This window comes from Papaver somniferum, chromosome 11 (assembly GCF_003573695.1).
Source record: "Papaver somniferum cultivar HN1 chromosome 11, ASM357369v1, whole genome shotgun sequence".
Classification (NCBI taxonomy): domain Eukaryota; kingdom Viridiplantae; phylum Streptophyta; class Magnoliopsida; order Ranunculales; family Papaveraceae; genus Papaver; species Papaver somniferum.
In genome coordinates this window covers 112,814,565-112,837,917 of record NC_039368.1, presented here as the reverse complement: position 1 = coordinate 112,837,917, position 23,353 = coordinate 112,814,565, and the positions used below count along the sequence as shown (strand labels likewise).

At 35.1% G+C, this 23,353-nt stretch overlaps 1 protein-coding gene across 1 annotated transcript; it reads left to right on the top strand.

Moving 5' to 3' along the window:
• Positions 1-4,135: 4,135 nt before the first annotated feature.
• LOC113322757 (formin-like protein 14) lies at positions 4,136-5,504 on the top strand. Its single transcript, XM_026570901.1, has one exon. It carries the CDS (start codon positions 4,247-4,249, stop codon positions 5,237-5,239), a length of 993 nt encoding a protein of 330 aa, XP_026426686.1. The 5' UTR covers positions 4,136-4,246; the 3' UTR covers positions 5,240-5,504.
• The last annotated feature ends 17,849 nt before the right edge of the window (positions 5,505-23,353 follow it).

The window sequence follows — 23,353 nt, the reverse complement described above, 5'->3', positions numbered from 1 at the left end:
CCCAGAAATTTGAAGGAACTGAGCCAGAAATTAACTAAGTTTTAGCTGTCTCTATAATATGACGGTGTTTACGTTCTGCAACTCCATTTTGTTCTGGAGTTTCAGTAAATGACAGTTGAAGAATGGTGCCTTGGGTTTTAAGAAATTCTTTGAATGGATTGGAAATATATTCCCCTCCTTGATCAGCACGAAAAACTTTGATCACTTTACCAAACTGAGTTTTTATCATGGTTGAGAAATCAACATATAACTTAAGAAAATCTGCTCTAGAGCTGAATAGATATACCCATGTATAACGCGAATAATCATCAATAAAACTGACATAATACAAAGCACCTCCCTTGACATAATTGGAGATTTACCCCAGACATCAGAATGTATAAGAGCAAAAGGTTCAGTTGAGACAGAAGTGCTAAGATTAAAAGAAAGAGCTGGTTGTTTTGCCAGTTTACAAGAGATGTAATTTGGTTCTTTATCTAACCGAGTATCTCCTAGTAAACCCTTATTGATCATATATGAAAGACGAGAAAAGAAAGCATGACCTAACCTAGAATGACAAGACAAGAAGGGAGATATTGACACAGGTGCAGTGGGAGTAGCAACTACAACATGACTTTTAGATTCCGCCGAGAGAGCAAGAGATTGAAGGAGATACAACCGACCAACTGTACGGCCTATCCCAACTAGCTTCCCGGTTTTGAGATCCTGTATAGCACAACCAAAAGGAAAAAAATATGTGTTATAACCTTGATCACACAGTTGACCAACTGAAATAAGATTCATTGTAATATTTGGAACAAGAAGCACATCTGGTACATAGAAGTTATTTGAATTGTTGACCAAGCCTATATGACTTGCAGTTACTGTTGATCCATCAGCAGTATGAATCTTAGGGGTTATGACAGGATGAAGACTTTCAAAAAACTTTTGATTAAAAGTCATATGGTTTGATGCTCCTGAGTCGAGAAACCATTTTGTTAAATAAATACCTGAGGAGATAGAGAAGGCAGATGCAGCTGTAGGGTTATTACCAATTGAGAGTGCTTGTTTAATCATCTCTTGAATATCAGCAAGGTTTGGTGCTGAACCACCACCAGGTACAACTAATGCATATGAGGTTGTCGATGTTGCATATGGATCTGTTGCAGATGAAACTGTAGTTGCCGTAAATCTGGTAGGTGTATTGAATTTGTTTCCTCCATTAGCATTTATCCTTCTCATGTTTCTTGAGGTTGGTGAGGTGCAGAATCTAGATGAGTGACCAAATTCCTTACAATACCCACACTGTGTTGTGGGTGTGTCAGGTATTGTGACAGCAGGTGATGTATTGGCCGATGGGAGATTGCAGTTCCTTGCCAAGTGTCCAAAGGTCTTGCAGTTATGACACTGTACTTGAGACATATCACGTTGTACTTGAGCATTTGAGTTTCGTGGAAAAATGTTAGGACTGGATCGTGAGGGCACAACAAATACTCCTGATATCTCCGGTGTGATTCTTTTCCTTGTTTCTTCTGTAATAAGTTCAGACAAAGCAACTTCCATCGTGGGAAGAGGTGAAAGATGAAGGAATGATGCCCTAACAGGCTCAAACTCATCACGCAAAGCCATTAGAAACTGAACTAAACGTGTTTCCTCTCTATACTTCTACCACAATTCCAAATCTACGGTCCATATTGGTTCTATAAGTGCTAATTGATTCCAGATTAAAGACATCTCAGAATGAAAAACAGAAATAGACTGATCATGCGATTGTTTCATAGATCTAATATCTTGTTCGAGTTTATACCTCTGAGCAAAGTTGATTTGGGTGTACCTTTTCGAAAGAAAATCCCATGCATCTTTGGCTACCTCAAAACTTGTGAGTTGCATGCTTATGGAAGGAATGACTGTGTTTCCAATCCAAGTGAGAATCCTGTGATTGTTAATCTCTCATTCTTCTTTTGGATCATTTTTCTGTGTTTCATTTTCTTTCCCTTTTTCAACAGAACTGCTTGTTGTAGGTTTCTTTTCTATACCATCGACATACTTCCACATACTCTTTCCTTTAAAAAAACTCCTCATGAGGAATGACCAGTGATTGTAATTGGTTCCATCAAAACGGACAGTGATAGGTTGAGAATCTTCTCTTGACATGATTACTATGTCTGAAATTGGTTCTCAGATCTTTCCTATCTCTGATGCCATGATGAACATGAGCATAGAGATTCTAATGTAGCTGTGAGAATAATTCTCTGTATCTTCATTGATAGGCAAAAGCCTGATTTATACATGTTTACACAACTAGATAAGGCAAATAAAAGATACACCTAACAACTAGATAAGGCAAATAAAAGATACACCTAACAATATCTAGGATATATACAGAAAGAATATATATATAGTTACAACCAAATAACAAACACAATAATGTCAAGATATATCATATATTGACCATACCTTAACATGTTTCACAGACACAAAGTCTCAATTGATCGGTATATGAATTGTAGCAATCTCCTTAAATGCGTCTGATTCAGTCTCAAAATCATTCGTGTAAGAAAGAAGTCGGGAATCGAAAATTTTCCTCCGAAATCTAAGTCGGGATGTGAATATAAATTAAATGGGTGAAAATAAAAATATGGACCAATTTTTGGGCTTATCGGTTGGTGCTGGTTTTACCAGACCCGAGACATCGTCTTCTCTACTCATCAGACAACTCAAGAACTCAGAAAACATAAATTGATTATAGTCCGAATCTTCCAATCAATATAATGATTTCTCTAAGAATTTTCAGCTGAAAATATGATCGTCAGATTGTATAAAAAAGATATTTATTATCTATTTTAGGTACTTGATTCGACAAATGTGTGGTTTTATAACATCGAAACTATAGCAGAATCAGCTAACTGGATTATGGATGGAATACTTAACGATAAGAACAACCGCTAATCTAAGAGAGGTAATGCAAATTAGCAATTCTTATGGGGGAATTGCGAAGTCCTCATACTATATATAATCTTGCCGGTGTGCAACGGTTTGGGACGGTTGCGGATTAGGAGTCACCCGCAACCAAACCGTCAAAGTTGTGGATTTGGAAAATTGAACCGTGACTGGCTCAATCACCCGCGAATTTGACCTATGCAGATCAACGGATTGTACAGAGCGGATGCGGATTAACCGCGAATTTAGTCAAAAAATAAAAATAAAAATCAAGTAATAGGAGAATCAGGTTTGAGTTTCGAGGGTGTTCTCTAGTTATTTTCAACAGTCAAATAGATGTTCCCTTTTTAATCTAAACACCGAATCACCTGCAATTGAAGCTCAAAACGAGGGCATAAAGAAAGCTGGTGCCGCAGATGTCGAACCAAAAAATGAAGAACCACCACCTGCATCCGAACAATAGGTTCTGCACTGCAATGTGCCTATCTTAATAGCTGCACTAGCACCTCTCTTAGCTAAAGAATCAGTTAAGAATGTCCGCCTTCATGTACATACAAAAATTGAGTTGTCATCCAATCGAATTCCATCCTGCAAGGACTACGTTTTCTTTCCTGAAATCTAGTATTGCAGCCTTATGATCAGAGCAAACACAAATATTAATAAATATTATCTATATTCTTGCTCACAACCCACTCAAATGCACGCACAGATGACAACAAGAATTTCAGCTACATATATCTAGTTATCCATACGCCTATACCAATACCACCTGCCACTGCACCCAACACCTGACAGTAAAAAGTTCACCACAAGTTCACAACACCGGTCATTTTAGTGAAGTAGTAAAAGTTTGTTCTTTTAACATCTTCTTATATGCCATCTTCCTCTCGCTGGTAGGTTTTGAATAATGGACTTAGGTTTTAAAACCGAAATTTTCAATATTATCTTTAGTAGTTTTATGAAATTCCTTCACTACCCTACGGTGCGGATAAATCCACGGATTTACAAAACCAACCGCAACTAAACCGCTAAATCTTGAGGATTTGATAATTTATCCGTAATCGGTCCATAGACTCTTGCGAATTTATTTTCACCTGATATCATGGTCTTCTACATTCTTTCTATTGGGCTTTCGGAGTAGAACCCCAGTCCACCTCATCAGTACAGCCCGTAAAAGTGTAATATGGATCCCCAATCTTTGTGCTTCAATTTTCTCATAAACCAAAAGAAAAGGCAAAAATTCTGAATGCTCCACTTCGTTCTTTTCTCCACCACAACTCCTGCGCACGTTAGCAAAGACAAAGATATTGAGAAAACCAGTTGATTAATGGCTTCTTCATCTTCGTCACGACCAAAGCAAGCATATGATCTAGACATAACAGTAATCTCAGCAAAGCATCTCAAGAATGTTAACTGGAGACATGGAGATTTAAAGCCCTATGTTATCTTCTGGCTCGATCCAGATCGTCGAATCAGTACTCAACCAGATGATTCAGGTTCAACTCGTCCTGTCTGGAATGAAACATTTACTTTATCAGTGAATCAATCTCTTCATGATTCTCTACTTACGCTTGAAATCTTTCATTCCAAACCTTCTGAAACACCTAAACCATTAGTTGGAACCCTAAGATTCCCACTCAAAGATCTCGTCGAATCGGAATCGGAATTTTCAAACTCAGTCACTTCTGTCATCAAGACACTAGAACTTCGTCGTCCTTCTGGTCGTCCTCAAGGTAAGATCCGGATTAAGCTTTCTCTTCGTGCACGACCCCTACCGCCTCCACCACCACCACCACAACCGCAGCCACAACCAGATTACCATATTACCCCTCCATCAAGCTATTATTACTCTTCTGCCCCTCCACCACCACTTCCTAGGGATTACACTAGAGAATACTCTCTATCTCCATACACTGTCGGTCCAATTCCTCAACCAGCACCTGCACCTCCCCCACCTGCTCCATACGCTTACGGTGGTGTTGGTGGTTCAACGGCAGACCCATACAGGTATTATTATACAGGTTATCACCCACCACCACCACTTCCACCAAGACCTTTCTTTGATAGGGCTTCTAGTTATGGAGGACCACCATCTGCACCAGTTGATTATTCATCGGCTCCATTGTATGATCAGAAGCAGAGAGGAGGGGGCAGTAAAATGGGATTGGGTACTGGTTTAGCTGTTGGTGCAGTAGCTGGGGTTTTAGGTGGTCTTGCATTAGAGGAAGGTTTGAAATATGATGAAGAGAAAATTGCTAATAGGGTTGAGAATGACATTGCTGCTAGAGATGATTACAGTGATTATCGAAGTGATTACTGAACTGGGGTAATTTATTTTTCCTTTCTTTAGTTAGATGGTTTGGATTTCGTAAAATGGTTAATCTTGTTATGATGTTTACTTGATATATATATATGTGTGTATATGACTTGTGCTATTTCATTCCCAATTCTCTGTCGTTTGTTACTGATGTTAAGTTGAAAATGGATGCGGGGATTTAGAGTTCATCGAACCAAAATCCTTCTAATTATTGTAAATTTCGCTGCTTTGCTTTCAAATAATGAATGAGAAGGTTCCAGACATCCAGTACATTTGAATTTGATTGTTTAATCTGCTCATCAGGTTTTACGCATTTAACTGCTATGACTGTTTTTATTGGAGTTTGTTTTGGACAAGTAGCATATTTAATAGCTTAATAGGTTTTACACATTTAACTGTTATGACTGCTTTTATTGAAGTTCGTTTTGGACAAATGGTACAACTTCCAGTAGAATGGTATCCACTGTGTGCTGTATAAGGAAATATGCAAATGGTTGAGTCACAGATGTAAAAAGACGAGTGTATATGTAGAAGAATGAGTAATTTGGAAATTTATACTTCGGTTTATCACCTCCCATGTCTTGGTTGTGTGTCTTGTCCAAAGTTTCATGAATTGAAGTGAAACTTTTATCGAGTACGATTCTTCGGCTGTCTTAGTTCTGGTCGGTAGTGATTCAAATAATACATGATCAGCAAGAGGGATGAGGAAAGTTAGGCCACTTTTTTCAGTTACTATTAAAGATGGAAGCATGAAAAGGTTGGCTTAATTCTAGGATTGGGATGCTCAGGGTACTTGCTGGCGTAAGTTTACATTATATATTAGTCATTGGTACAGTCAATCACACCTTACACCTCACAGATATTAAGGAAGCTCATCTAGCTAGGTATGATAGGCGAGACTTGATTTGCCTGACATCTCGATGGATTAGTTAGCAGTTTTTGGGTGTGAGCATGTGTTCTTTAACCCTGCACCCTCAGCTATACTTAATACTTGAGAATAAAAAGTCTTTGTTTTATTGCCAATTGGCTTTCTAGTTCAAGCAAGGTCATCATACAGAAGTTGGATGGTAAAACATGAATATGAATGATGACTGGTATAGTATCAATGTCTCGTTAGGTTTTAGAAGATGAAGCTCCAGCCTCGTTGGAGCATCATACGGGATTTGTTACAAATGCATGACAAAATCCTATGCTGTTTGGCAATAAGGACTGTGATCAGTTATGTTGTTAATTACTCATTATTCTCTTGTTTTTTGCTTAGCACGTTTAGTTTTTTTTTTCTGCTGTAATTTCTCTTGCCAAGAGAGGTTTTATTATGTTGTGTAGTTAAATACTCATTATTCTCTTTCACATGCACATGGTAGAGTATCTTTCTTTTTTTTTCGGCTTAGCACGTTTAGTTTTTTTTCTCTGTAATTTCTCTTGCCAACTGCCAAGAGAGGTTTTGTTATGTTGAGAGTTTCAAATTGTCTCGTCTTACATTGATTCAGAATTCAGTGTGTAGCTTGTTTTGGCCTTACAGTGTAGAGCTGTTCACGTTTGGAACTCTTTGGGCTTTCTTTTGTGGGGGTTAGGGTGCTGTTCCCCTGCTCTCCTTGTGTAATTTGTTTGTCCAAAAGATGAAAAAAAACATATTTCTGCACAGCACCAGCTATTCGGTGATTATTTATACCATAGATCTGGTGTAGTGGTCAAAAGATAAGTATACACAGTATGTAGATGTAGAACAAATAGCTAGAGGAAAAAAAAACAAAGTGGGTAGTGTGCTCGCTTTCTCCATTGTTGCGCATTAGCAGCAGCCCTAGTTTAATAGCTAGTGAACTTTATGGAAAGCTTTTTTTTCTTTTTGTTTTTTGTATAGCCCTAGCCAAACGACTTCCAGAAGAATGAAACCAGTTGTATAGCTCTACGCTTTCTAGAAGAACGAAACCAATTGTTTGAAGCATGCCTAACGGCACACTAGTTAAGTACCTGTTTACTTCAAGAATCACTAATAGTGTTCGAGTAGATAGTTAGTAGTATTAGTTGGGTAGGGATTTGCCAAAAGATCAACAAGATATAACTTGGGAAAAAAATCGGAATCCGTTGTTTTAAAGAAAATTGGAATCTTAAACAGTGTCCCAAATGACTCCCTTGATGCACAAGATTGAGTGTGTCTAAAACTAACTTCAAACCTAAACTGACTAGCTTAAACCCACGTCCAAACAGCGAGTTGGACCGCGGGTCGTGCATGCATGAAGTCCAGTTCAGCTTGGTTTTTTGAGTTTCAATGGGTTAGGTTGTTTTGCTCATAATTGAATCGAGTGATTCTTAGCTCATTGGAATCGTCTTTTCATTCTCTATATGATAGAGGCCGTGTCTTCTTGATTTGAACAAATTTTACAGCGATTTCGAGCAGCAACAACAATGATTTCAAGTATTGACTCGTCTTAAGTCCTTCCACTCTTGTGGTGCATCACTATCATTATACTTCTAATTTCATTGTTTTGGATAATTTCAACCAACACACTTAAAATAGAAAACAAGAACAATACAATGCAATTTATAAAAAAATCTAGTAAAAGTACTTCATGCACTTATTACCACCTACACCGCAAGATCAGATTGAAGCTTGATATGAGCCTACAGGTAAGCATACTAGCCGAAATGTTTTCCCAACTCTGCCATTTGCAATTTGTCGGACAGTTTGGAAAGAAACCGAACGGTAATAGAAAATCGTAAGGGCAACGACGTTAACAGTATCATCAATACCTTTGGGGATCGATACTTAGATGGTTAGAAACTATCAGTTTTGGTTATGGGGAATATTTTGACATTTGCTAGGAGGTCATACTAGAATGCAAATTGTAGTAATACATTGTATTTGTATGCACTAATTCTTCTTTCTAATCATATTTGTAACCTTTCCTCTCAAGGAAAAATTGCCACATCTTCGAATACATGCTTTTTAGAAGAATGAAACCAATTGGTTGGCATATGCTTAATGATTTGTTTTAAGAGCCAAAATATCAGAGGGAATCCGGGGTTCAAATCAAAACAGTTATTGAGTGGATGATAAGCTCTCGGGGTGAGGGGGAGAAAAGTACTCGTATAATTTATCCCGTCAAGTCAGTGACCAAAGATAAGGTTACAAATACAGTGAAACATTCGGGGGTTAGGATTACAAAATGATCATATTTTCTTCTTCTTTGACACATCAAGACATGACAGAAAACAAATGCCCTGCATGATGAGATATTACTTTGACAAAAAAAATTGGAATATGTCTGCATTGTGATGATGCCTAATGGCTAATGTTCACTGTTCAATGTTTATGTTATATCCACATAAATAATAATAATGCAGGAGGAATATATATTAGAGGGAACCAATGCATTGCATCAACTTCCACTGATTTTTAATTATGTACAGTACACTGTTTTGGATTTTTTAATACAGTTCCCACTGATTTTTATAATAATTAGGCGACCCACGTCGTTAAAATTTGTCTATGAATCTGTCTAATCATTTATTTATGTATTAGTGTTGTCGTAGATGCAAATAGCATATTCTTTTTTAAGTATTTGTTTTGTCTCTGCGGTCAAATAATACATTCTCTTATTCGGGATCAAGAGAAAAATCAGTGCATGAATGAATGGTAGATAATGGATGAACAAGAAGAAAGTCCGTCTGAACTAAGAAGAAGAGGGACAAGTAATAAGAAACAGACTACATTCATCCGTTGCCTATTCTATTTGCCAAAGGGAGGCTATGTCGACTGTCATTTTCCTTTTAAAATAGTATTCTTGTCGTAGTACTAGCTAGGCCGAGCTCGGTCATAATTCTACGTCTCCTTATACTTTCATGCCTACTACCGCTGCTGCTGCTACTCCGTAGGGTGTTGAAAGTCTAATTTGTATCGAGTTTGATCACCCATTCGCCATCTTATCATGCGAGTGCAACTGCAAAGTGGACATCAATCCATTAGAATATATTTTCTTTTCTTTTCTTTTCCGTTTTTCCATCATCCACAAACAAATACTTTTATATACATCTTGTTCTTGTAAAAGAAAAGTTGATTCTCGATAGTTTAGCGTGACACCGTGGAATTATGAAAAGGGAAAATTAGGCTAAGGCACAATCCATGGATAACCCATAATACGAAGCCCTTAATTAAAAGAAGTTTATATCTATACCCCGGATTATTAAAAGATGTTCATACCCTTACATATATTGTCAAGCCCTAATTAAATAAAATTTAAAATTAAGCCCCTAATTAAATAAAATTTAAAACTAAGCCCAAAATTTTTAAAAATACATGTATTACTTTAATATTCGTTTACAATAATTTCTTAGCATGTGTAACTAGAAGTTACACACGCAACTGTCTTGTGTAATTGAGAGTTACATATGCATCAATCTGGTGTAATTGAGAGTTACACATGCATCTGATTTGTGTATTCAGTGTCAACTCCAATTCCAGCGAGACCATTACCACATTTAAGCAATTAGCTTTTATGAAGTTTAAATCTTTGTCTTTCCTTCTTGTCTTCTTCACTCCAAAATGCTTGCATATCTGCAACGAAATAAACATCCATGGATTAGGCTGGATGAACAAAAAGAAAAAATAAAATAAATTATAGAACAATTGTAAGGCAAAATTATAGAACAACACATGATAACCTATCTTAGCATGTGTAACTGGGAGTTACACATGCATCCGTCATGCGTAATTGACAGTTGCACATGCATATGACTTGGATACCTAGCATGTGGAACTTTTTGGTTGCAAGTTTTTTCATTTTAGCATGTGTAACTAGGAGTTACACATGCATATATCATGTGTAACTGAGAGTTACAGATGCACCTGACTTGTGTAACTAAGAGTTACACATCCATATAAAGCACATATTTTCAACTATAAAAGAGCTAAGAATCATCACTTCTTACCTGGACATTAGCCAACATCCTTATCTATCCATCCATAAACTGCAAGAATATCCCAGAGCTTTGATAAATGTTCTTGGTTCTCTTGATAAGCTAGTGTCTTATCAGTGCGCGCAAACCACATCAAGTCCTACATAGACATCAATTGAAATAGAAAAGGTTACAATTATTCAGATATTACTTCCATAGAAACATTGAAATACCATAGTTGAAACACCCCTAAACAAGCATCTGTAATCAGCTGATACACGTACAAAATCCATGCGTAATTCGGAGTTACACATGCATCCTTCTAGTGTAACTGGGAGTTACACATGCATATGTCATGTGTAACTGAGAATTACACTAACAGCAGCAACATTCACATCAGCCATAAAAAAAAAGACCTATACAAAGGAGCACATCTAACAATGGATAATCCCGAGATGGAGAAATTATACATACAGATACAAGATGACTCAACAACGTAATTTCGGTGTTTACTTCTTTTTTTATCCATTCATATACAAATTACAGCAAGGAAAAAACCATAATCCAAGCACAACCCAGGACCAAAAACAGGTCATCAGCACAACATAGTAAATATCTCTGGACACTAAAATGATACTAGTTATGCTACTTTCATTATACTAGTTATGCTACTTTCATTATTCATAGTAAAGGTCATCAGCATAACATAGTAAACAGGTCGTCAATTAACTATGCATTCCTAAAAGGCATGCACTTAGAAATGTTACTACCAAATCAAAGCAACACAAAGATTCTTGAAGACCGACAATTATATAATGGAAAGGTAACAAATATTCCTCTGCAGATCATCTTTACTTGTGCCGTAGCGTCCTCACAGGATCTGGTGGGTAAGTAATGGTTGCAACTGTTATCCCTGCCAACCCTCCACCTACCAATGGTGCAAAAAGACCGAAAGTAACATTCCTAGGCATTTTTCAGTCCAGGAATTGGCTGCAGCAACGGCCAAAGTAATTGAAAGCACCACAGTAACATAACAATGCCACTTACAAGCGATTACAAAGCTTAAGAGAAGAATCAACTAAAGATGTGTAACCAACAATTACACATCCAAAATACATGTGTAACTAGTAATTACACACATATATATATATGTAGGTACACATACGTATCGGTTCATGTAAGAAGCCATAGCAAAAAGCAACATGACTTAGATAGAAGAAAAAAATGGTTGTTTTATACCAAATAAAGGACTGGTTAAATATTGAGTACCAAAAAATTCATTTTTTCTTCTTCTAGGAATGCATAATTAATTGACTAAACTATGTTCACCGATCTTAACGGAGTCATAAAGATATATAAAAAAATAAATAGAAACTAAATACAAGAAGTAAACTCACTGTTGAAGTCTAGCAAGGGACTTAGCTTGGGCTTTGGATCAAAAAAGCAATAGTCTTGAAATATTACCCAGTAGTCCAGACCTCTCGCAAAACTCAAGTCAACAACTACTCTATGTGTACATTTTGATATTTCTAATGCTTAGGACAAAATCTGTAAATCCTTCGATGCAAGATTAGATCCATTATTTTCTACGAATAGGCTCCCCAATTGTTTCAACTCAGACAACAATTTCAAAGGAGTCCACGTTTCTTTACAAGGAAGGTTGTATTACATATGCAAGTGGTAAAATTTAAATATGTGGCCATTCTCAAACACATGCATATGGCATATGTAACTGGAAGTTATACATGAAAATGGCTTGTGTAACTAAAAGTTACACATGCTGTATGCATGTGTATGCCGTAGTTACACATTCATACAGGATAGAGGGACACTGTTTTAGATGTGGCCAATATATAAAAATGCAGGTAACTGCCCTAGCAGAAAAATTACTACTTGGTGTATCTCCTTATGTATCTAATAAAATATCAAAATTACATTTCCATTTCTCGAAGCAGTTGTAGTAAGTAATTTAGCATATACCATACCTTGTCCCTATTTTAGTATTTTATATAAAACTAAAGACCAAATCAATATTCAAAAACTACAGTTTTATAAGTGATACTAGTCTAAATGAAACTAGATTTTTCATCGCCTCACAAATGTAACTTTTGATTATTACAGTAGGATATAGATGCGAACCAAGTGCTAGCACATCAATATTGCATAAAGAACACATGATTCAACAACATCTTATCATAGGAGTCATGTTTAATAACAACAACTCAACCAACATCAAGTTTTACAAACCTGAAGCACATTCGACAGTACCATATATACTCATCTGCTGGTATTAATATCAGCACCACCACTCCCTGTAATCTACACATACACGTAAACAAATGTATAGAGTCATTAATAAACTTTTTTTCAGAAACTTCATTTGCTCAGTACTACCATAGTAATTGAAAAATAGAAACACTGTAGATATACTTTTCTTCACGTCTTATAAATTGAAACTCATAAACTTGCATTCATAAACATGCATTATAAGATTATATAGAAATAAATTATAAATGAACACTTATCTTTTTGAGCAGTGTTAAAATTTGTTCTCGGTTGCGCATTATTAGCATGTATTCAAGTATCCAAGTTAGGAGGTACACAAGTTCAGATTGACTTTAAGGTAAGAGAATCACAGAGGATGCATTTTATCTGTTTGAGCAAGATTGTTATTGAAACTTGAAACGCACAAGTTTGTTGAAGGATGAACTTCAAGACCTGCATCTGTGTATTCATTTTCAATCATACAGTTGCTATGTTGTCCTGCATTTAATATATAATGTTAAGTTAATTTAGCTAATTTAACATGTTAACTGTAACATAAGAAGCTATAAAATCAGTAGGTTTCAGATCGACATTCATAGTTCATAGGTGAAGACAATTCAAATATTTCAAACAACTAAAATAAATTTCAATTGAACATAAATATAAAATCTGATATGCATGCAAATTAAAAAGGTTACGGAATTAAATTGATTCGACGAGTTATAGATATTAAAGTTCACTGATGCCGAATTTGAAGAACAATTACTGATCAAAAATGAAGACAAAAAGATCGACCAACAATCTGGCAATAACCCTAACTAAAACTTTTGTAATTTTTGTCAGAATCTTTATCTCAAAAGAGAGATTAAGATGGGATGACGATAGATCCAAACTCTTGTTAGAAATTAGGTAAGAAATTCTATACGAAATCTGAGATATTAGGTTTTCAAGAACCAAATCTTTTTTCTTCTTAAATTCCATTTAAAAATCACTGAATGAGGAATTTCAATCAAATTAAATAATATTAGAAGAATAAACGTATCTTTCTCATCGTTTTCGTTGATGAATATGTAGATTTAAGGATCGATTGACGATTTTCTTCGTTTTTTCTCATCGGTGAAAGCAAGCTTTTAACAATTTCAGAAGTTCTCTTTATTAATATATTTCCATTCGGCTTTCTTCTGCGAAGCATGTGAGAAAACAAAGAATCAAAACCTAATCAAACTAAGAATGGAGGAAAAAGAATGAAGAAAACCTATTTCAAATCGAAAATCTTACCTGAAATAGCTTTGAACAAATGAAACCTAGATTCAAAATCGATTGATTGAATCCGTAGATGCTAAACCTATTCACCTCAAATCAATATGGATCTGTAAATCGTTTCAGTTTAGATGAAGGAGAAGAAAAATCCTAGAAAATATCGCAAGAGCTCTGAAAGTTTATGAAAGAGAAACGAAGAAATGAATCTGGTATCGGTGTATAAAACACGGTATATATCCCGAGGGCTAGTTCCGGTATTTGTCATTTACAGATGACGTGAGCTTCCGGTAAAATTTCAAAATCTGGCCCTGAAATTAAAAGTTTTGGGCCTATAAATATGAAAATGTGAAAGAATGGAGATGATAGTGAAGGATCCATTTTGTAGGGTTTCTATATATTGAACCCATATAGTAAGGGGGTTATAGTATATGTTACTCTTGATTATTTTACACAAAAATTTCCACATGACTGCTAATAGGGTCCAGATTACTAGGGAGGGGAATATGAGATTTGATATCCCCACTCCAGTAATCTGGTACCCTTAATAAAAACATTGAAATTTCGTAAATTATCTTAATGATTTGGTGTGACTTGGTGGAAAAATTGTCTCGGCAAGTATTAGAGATATACCCATGTTTTTTTTGAGGCATTTAAATATATTTATTTGTTTATAAGAATGCTAGTGTTTTCAAAATGAATCAACAAACTAAAATTCTTTGTTAGATATTTTTCCAGGAGATTGGAGGTTTCCTTTTATTAGATTTCTTCTTTCTCCAGAACTTCTGCTGAGTAGAGTTCATCTTGCTTATTGTTGTATCTGGCAGTTTAGAACTAATCATATGATGGACCAGAATAGCATTAGTGATATTTCTCACTATAATAGACCTACCAGCTTCAAAAATGTTAATGTTGCTCCATATTGAAAGTCTAGTTTCTATCTTGTCAATAAGATTAGCAATCGAATTTTTTTTTATTCCCCCTACAAAGAATGGTAAACCTATAAAATGATAAGGGCTAGTTGGATTTGAAGTGGTACCAATCTTCTTGAAATGATAAACTAAGATATCTTCAATGGACTTTCTATCTTGACACCAAGATCGATCCGGAGCTTGTGGTGAGTCAACTCTATTTCTTATCCTCCTTTGGTTTGCTCTAATATGGAAGTATTTTGAATTTCTATCCATGTCATTATAAAAGTGATCTCTAGCTTTCTGCCTGTTTGATCTAGCTTGAATCTCATTAAGGTTATCAATTTATTTTCCCAACTTTAAGACTTCTTTAGTGTTGTTACCTTGAATATCAGATGCTTGCAATTGAGATAAATCTTCCTGAAGTCTAGTGATTCTTGATTGAATATTACCAAAAGTAGATTTACTCCATTAAAGCCTATTCTTATGAACATGCCAAAAAATAACTGGTTTGGCATACCAGGTGGCATGGCAAACTAATTGCGCCACTATGGGAAAACCAATGAGAGATAGCCTTTCTGGCGAGCGATATTCATAAAAACGCCAGCGATAATGACTTTATCGCCAACGTTATTGACTCTAGTGCCAACCGCTAGTTCTTTATCGCTATAAATATGTAACTTTCAAACTCAAAACTTACCCCAAATTTTTTACACAAAATTTTTTCCTTTTCTCAATCTATTTTTTTATTTCTCAATCTAATTTATTTGTTCTATTTTCTCCAAATGACACAATTAACCCAATTTGATTCGACAACGCAACTTGAATTTCCAGGAGTAGTGCTTAAAGGTGACGTTAAGAAGATATGTGATAGTTATAAAGGAATCCTTTGACTCAACTCTGCAACGTCACGATTGTTGAGGTTCATTATTTGTTATTGGAATTTCCCAAAAATCCTTTGCCAAAATGTTTGGGGATGTAATGCATCTCTGAATAAAGTCTCAGTAAAAGAAATATAATTCCTACAGATACATTCATCTTCCGCAATAGTGAATTTTGGTTTTCACCTCCTAATTTCACTTTGCACATTGGCATGATTAACAACTCTTTGATTTTCGTTAGCATGTACATTTGCTACGAACTCAGCCATGTTCACATTATCATCCATACTCTCTGAGGAATTGGAAGAGTGATGAAAACAGTTGGAGAATGAGAAATGCTAGAGATATTTATAAATTCTGGTGTGAGTTGAAATGATATTGAAATTAGGTATTATATAGAGGAGGAAAATGGTAGTCGTTGGATGGGGAACCTCTGAGCGATGATCAAGTCAGCGAGCGCTCTAATGACTAACGATGGCGCTGGAATGACCAGCGAGCGATATTATGACCATCTAGCAATCGAAACTCTATCGCTCGCTGGAAACCCCATCGTGTATGCCTATATGTTATTTTTGACATATATGCATATAGGTTTGGCAGTTTGGCATACCTGTAGTGGGTGCATATATGCCAAATATCACATTTTTGCATGTGCATAGGAATAGGGCTAAGAAAGGATATGTTTTGTATTGGATAACTTATCAGTTAAGAAGAAAGCTGCACAACCTGTAGGGTTAGTTTACCAAGCATTAAATATTTCATTTTTACAAGTATCAGCTTGTGACCAATGTTCAAAAAAATTCCAGCATTTACCTGAGATGATATTATTGTTATACATGGATAAAATAATATGCGTATGATCTAAACCTTTTTGAGGAAGATGAAATATCTTAGCATCTAGATAAGAAAGAGTCCATGCACTATTAATAAGATCCTATCAAGTGTGTATTTATTTTTACCTGTGCCATGATTGTTGCTAGTCCAAGTATAAGGGTTTCTACTATATCCCAAATCATGTAAGTCAGAGGCTCTAATGCTTTCTAGAACTTCAGGAGAAATGGGTTCAATATTAATGTTTCTTTCCGGTTCACTCATAGTAACGTTGAGATCACCTATTAGGGCCCAATGAATATGGACTGAGGTACTTAGTTTTCTAATGTATTCCCATTGGCTAGGTTGATCATTCCTATAAGATGTGCCATACACATAGGAGAGGAACCACTCACCTTTACTGGGGTCATTACTCATCAAATCATCAAACACATTGGTAGAGGAATTAAGAATATATAATGAGAAACCATCTTTCCAGAGTAAAATAATGCCTCCTGCTAGTCCAACTGAAGGAACATAACACTTATTTGACATTCTTTGAACACTAGTAAGTTTTAAGATTCTATCATCATTGATTTTGGTCTCAGAGAAAAAAATATATATATAAGGGGAGTGAATATTATTCAGATGCATTAAGTGCTCTCTCGTGTCTTTACCTAAAAAGCCATGACAATTCCAACTTAAGTGGAGAAAGTAAGAAAATAGTCTAACTTGATACTCAAGAAATTATTGGGAATGGGTACGGATAAAAATAGTTGCAGAGTTAAATGACATGCACGTGAAATATGAAACTTCAGAAAATTAAAATGTAAACTTTTTGAAAAAACATAGGAATTTTTAACGAAGAGATTTATATAATTTACTAGAGTATGAGGGGCTTCATTCATCTCATGAGAATTCTCCTTTGTCTCAGAGCCTCATAGTTCAACTAGATCATGTTCCATATCATACCCATCAGTTAATTGATTGTGTGATTCAGTATTCTTTTCCATGGCATCAAGATCCCGTGAATCCTTTTGCTCAGCTGCCGTTCTGGATCTCTTGTGGTTCCTGTTATCCTCCATTATCTCTTCTTCGGTCGCTTCCTCTAGCTGTTTTCTACTGGATTCACAAATTCTTTGTAACAAAATATCCAAATCTTCAACTATTTCTATTAGTAGGCAGTATCTAGTTCATGGCAATAAATGATGTACTATTCATTTGTAAACCTTCTTATCATTATATCATCAGCGACATTAAGACATTCTTCCTCATTATGAGCTATAGTATAAAACATAGGATAAAGACTATGAGGTCGTCTTTCCCAATGAAATATTATCCATGTTAATCCTCCGGCCACCTCTTTGAAGAGGTTTAGAGAGGTCAATATTTATTCTAGTTGTTATATTACTTCCAAACTTCAGTTTGGAATCTTCAGGATCCATCCATATCTTCTCTCCAAGTTACTCAATTGCCTCATTAACAACTGATTCAAAGTGGCGCTCCAATAAGATATGTTGGAATTGAACATTTCATTCTTGATGATAAAAAATCATTCTTTCGCTGATATAGAAGCATCGTATTTCTTTAAGTCGATATGGAAATTCCTAACATTCCAGAGACCCTTAGTGAGCACATCTTTCATAACATCCTCAGTATGAAACTTGAAGAGGAATATTTTTTAATCCGTAACTCTTACTTCTTTAGTTTTATATCTATTCCATAGGACTTTGACTTCTTTCCTTATTACATCTGTTTCAATTGGATCTTTGGGGAATATCTTTCCTATTAAAGTAGTACTCCACTCATTTGATGCCTTCACAATAGCCGTGTTAGCACCCACAGTTCTTCGCACATGCCTATCAATAATGTCTCTTATCACGGTGTTTTGCATCTTGTTGGTGAAAGGTGAAACTTGAGAGTTTGATGATGAAGCCATTAAACTTGGTAAAGTTTTTTTTTATATATATATATGATACCGAGTTACTATCATGAAAGTTTGTTATAAGGATCATAGTGATAACCAAAATATCTAGATATGGTTTTATCCGAAGAATGAAAATCTGTTATTTTTGGACTGAGAATATTCCTTCCATAAAGACCGAAATTTATGGATTTGAATTGGTATAGGGTCAAGTGAAGAAATCTCGGCTGAAACTCTGATATTACAGAGTTCTAAAGGGGGAAATTTTAAGAACTTGATGATCACTTTCGTTCTTGTTTTCTTTTGTAACCTTGGTTAGGGTGGCATATTTCTTATATACCCCCTGTTTTTGACCTATAAATTCTTTCTTTAAATGGGAAAAAAAGGCCAATTTTTCAAGATGGAGCTATAAATTGGACAAAAAAAATATTCAATTCTCTGTAAGATTTTGTACCCTCTTAGTTTTTGATCAATGGATTTTCGATGAGATCAAGAAAAGTAAAAAGCGTAAGATATATGTTAAGACAATTTTCTAGATGGATGTGTATGCCAAGTTAAGACAAAACAAGTCAAGAAAGAGTAACATTCAGAAAGGGGAAAACACTAAAGCCGAATTAGGTTATCTTCTAAATTCACCACAGAGGAAACTCAATCACCATCGTATGATCAACAAACAGATAATCCAATTTTCACAATAAGTGATCACTCTAAAGATTTGGTGGAAAAAAAAAACAACTAAAAGAGATCAATAAATAAAAAAGCTCCTCAAAACAAAAATTGATATTTCTGAACAGGATCACCAATCAAATGAGGATAATAACTCCAACAAAAAGAGAGGAACGGTTAATAATGACCTAGATGGAATCCAGAGGAATAGTAAATCAACATTAGAAGAGGAGGAGTCCACAAAAAAGCTTGACTCAGTAAATCCATTCAAAGCCAACTAAATTATGGAAATAATCCATAATACAAATCAGGTAACCAAAAATCATGGAGGGGGTTTTGTATCAATCGTATGATTGCAATAATCCCGATTTAACTTCCTATGGTGTATAATCTCTATCCATAATGATATTGAAAAGCAAAGCTCAGTTGAGGTAAGCCTAAACCATAGTGTTTATGTTATCTATCATAGTAACATGATGAATGGGAACATAACTAAACATTTGAACAATAGGATCCCTATTGATTGTCCTTTAATACATCTGTGAGAGAAATCTCGACAATGTGTATAGAATCAATTACTCCATGTTTAAAATTAGAGATGATAGCATGGTGTGTATATTTACAGATTATACTATTTATTCTAAATAGTTTCACATAGGCCATAATCTAGAGAAGAAAAAAAAATTATATCCCCATGTATCCTATTTCTGGTAGTTCATCAAGAAAATTGCTTGGAACTGTCAGGGTCTAGGAAATCCCAACAAACCTAAGACATACTCAAGATTAAATGATCTTTTAAACAAAGAAAATCCTGACATTTTGTTTATTTCATAAACTAAACAACATACTAATAATGTTAAAAGCACCCTTAAGAAAATTAACATACATAACTGTTGGATTATGCCACCTAAAAGAACGGCTAGAGGTCTCATTCTAGCTTGGAAGAACAATATCAACATAACTATTTTAGACTATACAGAAAACCAAATCAATGCAAGAGTATTTGATCAAACTATAAATTCCCACTGGATCCACACACGATTCTATGGTAGTCTTTACAGACATAACAAATTGGCTTCATGGGATATGATTAGAAGTATGACCAGTATAGTCACTGAACCATGGATTATAATCAGCGATTGCAACATAATGTTGCATGAAACTGAAAAACAAAGGAGATTTACCTTTAACCACTGTGAAGCTAATATGTTTCTCGACCTTTTGGATAACATAAACCTTTAAGACTTAGGTTTTCAGGGCTACCCGTTTACCTGGAATAATATAAGAAATGATAGAGACTTTACTGAACAGAGACTAGATAGAGATATCGCTAATAGTGTTTGGTTTAATATTTTTCCTAAATGTAATATAATAAATCTCTACCTTCTGATTTCTGACCATATTCCTATATGCCTCAGAAACTTGGTGAATTGGAAGGATGGGGCTAAGCCATTCGAGTACTTTGCTCCTTAGATGAATCATCCCCAATGTGGAACTATCATCGACAGTACATGAGAAACTACTATAAATAGTTTCCCAACATATTGTTTTACTAAAATACTTCAAAAAGTAACACATGAAATCTCTAAATGGAATGAGATTACCTTTGGTAATATTAAAACCAATATCAATAACATAAAGCAAAAATTAGAAGAATCAAACAAGAGTCTTCCATCTTCAATAAAAGCCAGAGAACTAAACAAACTAACTTCTGAATTGTCCAACTGGTATAAAATTAAGGAAGAATTCTGGAAAATAAAAAGTAAAGATCAAAACCTGGCTTTAGGTGATATGAATATCTGATTCTTCCATAATTCTGCTAGGCAGCGATACCTAAGAAACAGATTGATACAATAAACGACCAACAACGTAACTGCTTACGGGGAAAAAAATGAAATAGCGAACTGCATCAATCAACATTTCAAACAGATAGCTACCACGATAAATTTATAATTGATAGTAATCTGATTGATCTCATTCCTACTAGTACTACTGATCTTGACAACCAAAATTTAGCTAGCATACCCACTGGAACTGAAATTAAGAGTACTCTTTTTGCTATGTAACCTAATAAGAGTCCAGGTATGGACGGTTTTGCACCTATTTTTTTCCAGAAAAACTGGGAAACTACTGGACCCGATTCAATACAAATAATCCAATTTTTTTTTTAGAACTTGTTACATTCTCAAGAATCTCAATTCCACTTTCATTTCTCTTATTCTAAAGGTGCCCAACCAGTTACGGCGGCTGAATTTAGGCCAATATCGCTTTGCAATACTGCCTACAAAGTGATTTCTAAATTACTGACCGATATAATGAAACCGCTTTTACATAAATTAATTTCCCCATATCAATATGCCATCATCCTAGGAAGCGGATCTCTGATAACAAAACTGTGGCTTATGAACTCATACACAATATGAAAAAGAAAAAATGGCTCATGGGGCTAAAAGTTGATATGTCGAAAGCCTTCGACATAGTTGAGTGGAAATTTCAAATACAAATAATAATAAAAATGGGATCTTCCAACAGCTGGTGCAACCCCATTCACCAGTATATTTCTATAACTAACCTTTCCATTATTATGAATGGCTCTCATTGCGGTTTTTTCAAACCCTCGAGAGGTCTAAGACAGGAGACCCTTTATCCCCCTATATATTTCTGTTTTGCATGAGATATTTGAACCGCACTATTTTATATGACGAAGACTTAAAAATGATATAAAGGCCACAAAATAACTACACAACTCCTTTTATAACCCATCTGCTCTTCACCAATGACTGTATAGTCTTTAGTGAAGCTACTACATATTCTGGTAATAACCTAGTCAACCTCTTTACTGACTTTGGCAAGGCCTCTGAATTAATAAATTTAAATAAATTTGGAGTATTTTTTAGTGCACACACCAATCCTGATATTATGCATCGAATCCAAGCAAACCTAAACATAAATTTCATACCTTTAGAAGATAAATACCTATGATACCCTTTGTTTACGCATAAGCCTAAGGTTAAATATTTCGAACCAATTGTTCAACAAATGAAAACTAAACTTTTAGGTTGGTCAGAAGATAAACATGAGCACTACGGGTAGAACAACGATAATCAAAAATGCCACTTCATCTATGAGTATTTATCAAATGACTTGTTTTAAGCTACCAAAAAAGATATACAAAGTTATCAATAAAATCCAACATGACATTTGGTGGGGTAAAGATATCGAAAACCCAAAAGGAAATTATCTCAAAGGCTGGGATAAGGTTTGCAAACCTATAGAAAATGGAGGATTAGGTCTATAAAACATTGTGCACTTTAATAAGGCTATGTTATCCAAGATGGCATAAAGACTTAAACAAGGCCCAAAGTCTCTGTGGGATCAACCCCTAAAAGATATTTACTTCCCTAACAAAGATATCATGCACATCGGTTCTACTCATAAAAGAACAGACAGCTGGATTTGGAAAGAAATATGAAGTGGTCTTAATCTCATTCAAAACAATTTCTTCTGGAAGTAGATAAATTAGATATTTGGAATGACTTCTGGATTCCAACAGTTTTATAATATGGACACTAGAAATCTTAATTTGGTTTGTAATCTAATCACAAATGATGAAACTTGGATTTTACAAAACTCGAGGTATGCTTTTTCCTGAATATTGTAAACATAATCAAACAAATAAACGTTCCCACGAATGGGATAAAAGACACTGATGTTTGGTCTCTTAATAAAGATACAAACTTCTATTTATAAAAAGCTTAGCTACAGTGAAACCACTGACCCTGACTGGAGCTCAATCTGGAAGTTGAAAGTCTCTCATTCCATTAAGATGTTCATGTGGAAAATTTGCTAACTCGATACTTCCTAATAGTATACGAGTGGTGGCAATTCGTCCAAATATCAATACAACTTGTCAACCATGTACCAACTACAATGCAATTGTTACTCACTTATTTTTTGACTATTGTTTTGTTTCGCAAGTATAAAACCTCCTAAATTTTCAAACGAGTTATGTGAAAAACAACATGAATACTCGTCATGAATGGATAAATGGTCGGTTCATCACCAGAGAGAGATAGTATTTTCATAGATAGGCAGAATTATGCAACACTGTCAGTTGGTTCATATGGAAAGCTCGGTGTAACAAAGTTTTCAGAAAGGAAAATCAGAATAGCTGGAATATTGCAAATTCGATTGTTAAACTTTTAAACTCAATAAAAAAAAAGTACAAGATGTAAATTATAACATCAAACAAAGTCTATAATATAATCCTCTACTTGATACTGATCTCAAAAAATTCCTCTAAACAACTGGATTTACCCAGGAAGTTTCGGATACAGAATTAACATAGTAATATCAATGCTACCGGATGTTTGTAATTCTTCAATAGGATTAACTCTGATTGATGATGCAGGTAATTGCAAAGAAGCAAGAGCCAAGTCCTCCGGTTTGAACTCTAGAAAACTGCTAGAAAAAAATGTAGCTGAAATAGCATTTCAATGGGCAGAGG